Source organism: Crocodylus porosus, unplaced genomic scaffold, assembly GCF_001723895.1.
Source record: "Crocodylus porosus isolate Cpor-Errol unplaced genomic scaffold, CroPor_comp1, whole genome shotgun sequence".
Classification (NCBI taxonomy): Eukaryota; Metazoa; Chordata; order Crocodylia; family Crocodylidae; genus Crocodylus; species Crocodylus porosus.
This window is the reverse complement of record NW_017728913.1, coordinates 3,177,013-3,183,593: the sequence shown is the minus strand read 5'-3', so window position 1 is coordinate 3,183,593 and position 6,581 is coordinate 3,177,013. Positions and strand designations below refer to the sequence as shown.

Genomic DNA, 6,581 nt, shown 5'->3' with positions numbered 1-6,581 from the left:
CCCATCACTCCACACACCACTCCCTTCACATCTCTCCCACTACACATAATATGCAAGAGTAAGACTTTACTTTGAGCTGTTACGCAATCGCCTCTATATACACTACTCAGAATCAGGACAGAAATTATTTTAAAGAATAAAATTAAGATATGTTATAATAGGTGTTTGATTCTTAATATGTGATTTGTTTCTTATCTATAATTTGTTAAAACCATAGCTTCTAGAGGACTTTACGTGTGTGACCCTTGACAGCTCACCAAAACTCGTTGAGTGGCCCTCTAGCCAAAATAATTGCCCATCCCTGTTCTAATGTTATACGTGTGACTGACAACACAGCTAAAATAATATATTTTTTTAGTAAACAACAGCTGGCAATGCAGGAGCAAGTTTATTTTTTGACTTTCAGAATTGTTTATTAAATCTAGCTTTGCAGCTAGTAAAAACTGCATTTGACAGATGTCTAAATTTAATTCATTTATACTATATAGTAGGTTTGAGTATTTGACTGGTCAAAAGTACTTGGTCAACTGACCAGCCAAAAATGGTCAAATATTGTCAAATAATGGTCAGGTATTTTAAGCATTAATTTATTAGAATAGTAAAGAGAGAGACTTTAGCTTCAGAAGGTTAGATACTTATGCCAATTAGAAAAAAAAAGTTAGTTAAGTGTTATTGTGCCTGCTCCTAAATGGTCTGACTCCTGCAGAACCAAGGGACAGAGCCTTCACTCCTTACATTGTTAATAGAGAACAGTACGATACAGTAAAAAGCATAGGCTGCCACCCACACAAGGGCATTCTTGGTTCATGGAATATTTGTCATTTTTGACTGCAGTTAATTGACATTATTTGACCAGCCAACTGGCCATCTTGTCAAACCTAGTTACAGATTCTTCTACTCTGTTGGCATGGGTGAGACCTTGCCTGGAGGTACTGTGTCCATTTTTGAAGGGTGGTTATAAAGAGGATAATAAACTAGTCTTTGTCTCATCAGGAAAGGACAAGGAACAGTGGTCTTGGATTGCTACAAAGGCAATTTAGGTTGGATATTAGGAATAACTGTATTACTGTGATGGTAGTTAAGCATAGGATCAGGCTGCCTAGAGAGGTTGTAGAATCTCCATCCTTAGAAGTTTTTAAGAGCAGGTTAGACAGACAGCTGGGATGGCTTAGACAGGGGATTCGCTTTTGAGCCATGGTTAGGCTCAGTGACCTCCTGAGGACCTTCCAATCTTGCTTTTCTGTGATTCTATAGAAACTGGAGATCAAAATAAGAATAATAAAAAACAGACCTGTTTTAGAATAGTATTTTGTGTCATGCTACTTGTATAGTTATGCAGTGGAATGGTTGTTTTAACATGTTTAGTGTTCGGTGTTTTATTTATGAATTTCTGACACCCAGGTTGGGCTGGTAGCATTGCCTAGTCAAGCTGCCTAATACTTCCCATTTCTTAAAACTAAGTTTTTGGCTGCTTAAGTCTGTGGGCATTATTTTTTTTATGCCTAGTGCCAGCACTGTTGTGAACTGTTTTTTGGGAAAATTTCAGTTGTATCAGAGAATAAGAGTTGGTACAAATCTTGTTTTGTGCCCCTTGTTTTTTCAAATAGTGATTGAAATTTGGTAGCAGAAGGTGGTTTTGTGGTGGTGGGTAGGGGGTGAAAAACTGCACAAACTCTTAAATGTTAGCAGCTAAATTCCCTGAATATTTAGTCTGCTTTGGGCATGTTCTACCTTGGGGTGGAACAGCATCTTCTCTCATTTTATAGTTTTAGGATTCTGAGAGATGTGCTAGATCCAGGTCCAGGCACCCAAACTAAGTATGGAGATACTCTTGTGCTCTTACTGCCCCTCTGTTGAGCCCAATCAACAGGGAGAAGGAAGTCTCAAATACAAAGGGAACAAGACATGGAACCTGAACTGCAGGGAAGGTTAAGGACTAGTTTGGGGTAAGGAATTGGATGGGAGACTGAAATTCAGAGAAGGAATTGTGAAGGAAGATTAATACTCTGGTTCTGAGAGAAGTATGTGTGTGTGGAGAACTGACTAGAAGCCAGGTGGTTGGCTCAAGTGGCAGACATATAGGCACTGAATCTAAAGTTCCTGCTTCTGCTAATGATTCCATGTGGTTGTCGGTACAATGCCACATTATGAGATTTTTAAGTTTGCTTAAAAAAAACAACCCTAGAGTTTACACAAAAAAGTAAATAAATGTCAGAATTAATGTGCAGCCTTAATTCAGTCACCTTATGAGTATGCACTATGATACCAATTATGATTAATACATTACATACTTTGTTTTTGCACAGGACCACTGACCTCACTGATTGTGCATGATCAAGTGGCAATTTATAGCTTTTGAACAGCTGACTCTACAGTGGTGTGTGACAAAACAGGGCATGACTATTGTGAAAGGCCAAAACAGATTAAATATTTTTGCCTAACTTGTACTTTGTTAACGATGTATCTTGAGTTCATTTTTGGGAGAAATTAAATGAAAGTTATTTGGTAGAGAAAACAAATGCATTGAATACTAAATAAATGGGGGAGAGACTAAACGTGCAGAACTGGTGATAAAAGTGTTCTTCAAGTATCTCAGGAAAGATTTCAGAATGTGTGTATTATTTGCTGTTTATGAGGTTGTGTGTGCATGCACATACCTATACCTTTTAAGCAAAAATTTTCTCAGAATGCACAATTCCTTTATTTCATTTCTGTTTAACATATTTGTTGTAATTTTAGTGCTGAAACCAGATGATACATTTGAAATGTCAATTGACCAAACAGTTGTCAGCAAAGGAAGTTTGCTTGAAGATTTGGTTCCTCCAGTAAACCCTCCACAAGAAATAGAAGATCCCAATGATAAAAAGCCTGATGACTGGGATGAGAGAGCAAAGATTCCTGACCCCAGTGCTGTCAAACCAGATGATTGGTGTGAAAATATATTCCATTTTTCTGTACAAATATAAGCCGTTTATTAATTTTTTGTGGGTTTGCAGTATTACATTATGCATTTGACAGTTATTTATGTCTAGCCAATTTCATGGTTTCTACTGTAATCATTTTCTTTAATTGGAAGATTGTGTCTTGCAGTAAGAGAAAAGAGCATAAGAAAAATTTATTCTGAAACTGCAAGTTTATAACATTGGTTTGGGGGCTGTTGTAGTATCTTGAAACTAGCTCCTTTGGATATTCTGAGATGCAGAGGGGAGCTACATACCAAACTGCAATGATTTGTGTGCCTGATTCTTCTTCAGATTGACTTCATGTTAGCTGTGCTCCTTTGAACAAAACTGTAATTTTAAGCTAGACAGTTACCTTTTCTTCTGATAATATCAGTCTGTAATTAAAGGGATGAAGATGAACCTGCCAAAATAGAAGATACTGATGCAGTCAAGCCTGAGGGATGGCTTGATGATGAGCCAGAATATATTTCAGATCCCAATGCAGAAAAACCAGAAGATTGGTAAGAACTTACTCAATCTGTGCAGATCTTTTTTTCAGAGGTATTATAGATAAAGCCTCAGACATTCTGTGGCAAATTAGGGATCAGGGAACAGAATTTAAGTCCAGTTTCTGGTGTCCTTGTGGATGCAATAAATTAAAATTCTGAGGTATGTTAAAATATTTATTAGGCCTTATTTCTTAAAATGTATGTAAATGGTAAGTGTAACTTGTGCAGTAATCCTATTATTTTGATACTAAATGTATTTTATGCTGTACTCACAGTTTATTTTCAATGTTCTGTATAAATTTGTATTCCCAGTATATAACTGCATTATAAAAATGGTCACTGGAAAGGCCAGAGACTTTGGCTGCTAGGTAAGAGAAGATATTCAGGGCTTTGAGCAACTAACTATAGGTAGTAATTCTGGACTGTAAGAAAAGCATATTAGCTACTCTTGTCTGCTAAAACAATAAGCAATTGAAATATTTAACAAAATTGACATTTGAGTTGTCATCCAACTGAAATAATGACTAGGACATTTCCCACTGGACTCTAGACTACAGCAATGCTGCAGACTTTCTACAGACACAGAATAGTTTTATACCAAATGTTTATATTTTTAAATTTTTCTTTGCAAATAACTGTAAAAGCAGCACTTTTAAAAACAAGAGCGTATCATGCAATGCTGTTCTTCGGCAAGAATTGGGCAAAATTCTGACCCTCTGGTTGGGGCCATCCCTGGTGGGGAGGGGTGGCAAATCAGGGCAACCACCCCAGGCCCCACACTTTGAGGGGCCCCGCGGAACCAGACAGAGCAGCCATGGCAACGCTATACTGCTGCTGACTTCACATCCAGCCGCTTGGCACCACCCTCTGCTGCCGAAACTGCCACCGGCTTCCACACATCCAGGGGTGGGGCCCCACGCAGGCTGATTTGCCCTGGGCCCCACACCCTGCTCGGATCGTCTCTGCCTCTGGTATTTCAAAACATGTAGGCTCTGATTGTGGTTTAGATACTGGACTTAAGATCAGCCTGTTAGTGGAAGCTCTATAAATGTCAGTTTATCATTTCTTTCTACAGGGATGAAGAAATGGATGGTGAATGGGAAGCCCCACAGATTCCTAATCCAAAATGCGAGACTGCACCTGGTTGTGGAGAGTGGGTGCGTCCTATGATGAATAATCCAAATTATAAAGGCAAATGGCAACCACCTATGATAGAAAATCCAAATTACCAGGTATTCTTTATCCTGCTTATTATTCAGATATGCTATCTCATTTACTTGATTAGAAGACGAGGGTTTTTTTCCCCCATTTGACTGGTGGTGGGGAGAAGTCCCTCACCTTACAATCAAGTATGAAATGGTGGAGGGGAAATTGGGTCTGGGTCAGGGCTGGGGCCACGGCTGCAGCCACAGGTACTGCCTATCCCCACCCAGCCTCTGCACCCTCTGCCACGGCTCTTGCGCAGCCTCAAGCCCCAGGTTCCCTCCAACACCACTTCTCCCCCTCTGCCACATTCCTCCTTACCTTTACTCTGCACTAGAAGGCTCCATCCTTGCTGCAGTCTGGAGCACAGAGTATATGTGCCAGTCTAGCCCTGTAGCAGCAGTGCCAACTCTGTGCCACTGCTACAGGTCTGAGTTGGAGCGATGCTCAGTGCCTTCAGGCTGCAGCAGGGAAGGAACCCGCTGGCGCAGAGCAAAAGGAAGGGGGCTGCAGGGTCAGGCAAGGGATAAAGACTTTGGGGAGGGTGAGATGGGAGGAAGCTGGGGGGGTGGGCAAAGACCTGAGTCTGTGGCAGAAAGAAGCAACATGACGGGAAGGGGGATCAGGAGCCTGAGGCTGCTATGGGGGCAGGTGCAATGTCGGGTTTAGGGCAGTTTTAGCTCTTACATCATGGTCGAATGTTTCATCAGCCAATTATCATTGCTTTTGTAAAACTAGTAAGGTTACCTGCATGTATGAGGATCTTTCTAAAATGTACAATACAGGCTATAATGAGGGGTCTTTGTTAGAAACATCATATTCTGGCCAACGTGATAGGCAAAGGGATGCAAATTAGCAAAAAGTATTTTTATTAAAATATCCATCTGCATCAGTTGGAAAGTAATTGAGTAGTCCTTGAGCAATGGCATCCTTATACCATTGTGCCATGTAATCATGATAGGGATACTCATGTAATCCACAAAACAGAAATTGTTTAGCTTGCTTTATATTTTGAGATACTGAAGTGTAATCATCTGAAAGCACTATGCTTGGAGAATCCAAATAATATAGTATAATATTCCTCTTTTCTATTTTTCTCAACTTCTGAATCATCTGCTATTTAAATTTATGATAGCAAGTGTATTCTGATGGATGTTCAGACTATTTAATTTTCTGAAAGGGAGATTAGCTGTAAATTATAATAGGTATTGGCATGCCTATACAATTTTAAGGAACAAAAGTAGTTTTCCATTCCAGAAAAATGCTTTTTCAGTGAGGATCCTGAATTCTTTTGATTATCCTTTCTGTAAATGAAGGACATAGGTTGGCCAAATTTTCTTCTCAGTTAAAAGACTTCTTGTTGAACAAATAGGCCCATTTCAAGGGAATATTTTTGAGATTTTAATCTATGACTTTTATCCAATTCTTTGGTTTTGGAAGAGCCATCCTAGAGATGTAACTACTTTTCTGGTGGATGAATCTTCACTGGGACAGGACAGACATAACTGTTGCACTGGGATTCAATTCTGATGGTTTAACCTGTTCTATTTAACAGTTACATGTGCTGCTGTATCTTTGTTTTGTTCATATTTAAAGTTTCAGTGTAGCTTCCACTTTTTACGTGTAGAAAACAGAGATGTAGTTATATTGGATAGAAGCATCTTAGTGGCAATTCTACCCCCAATGATTCCTTCAAGTGGTCTAGCTGGAAGCAGAACTTAGCTGAGAGTTCCAAATTACTAAAGCAGCTCATGATTTGTAAAAGTTGTATTGCAGCAGTTCCCAATCTGTGGTACATGTACCACCAGCAGTATGCAGACAACCTGTCGGTGGTACATGTTAACAGATTTATTATAATTACTTTATGACAAAAATTTGCTGGTGGTACTTAAGGTTGTATCATTTTAAATTGGTGGTGCATAGTCTT

General features: G+C 39.3%; 1 protein-coding gene across 4 annotated transcripts in view; it reads left to right on the top strand.

The window, feature by feature from the left end:
• Positions 1-6,581, top strand: part of CLGN (calmegin) — a 56,405-nt gene that overhangs the window by 35,943 nt on the left and 13,881 nt on the right. For all 4 annotated transcript variants that reach the window (XM_019534372.1, XM_019534373.1, XM_019534371.1 and 1 more), the window contains exons 8-10: positions 2,740-2,929; positions 3,350-3,463; positions 4,527-4,683. In XM_019534372.1, the coding sequence (XP_019389917.1) occupies positions 2,740-2,929; positions 3,350-3,463; positions 4,527-4,683 (461 nt within the window). The remainder of the gene's footprint in view (positions 1-2,739; positions 2,930-3,349; positions 3,464-4,526; positions 4,684-6,581) is intronic.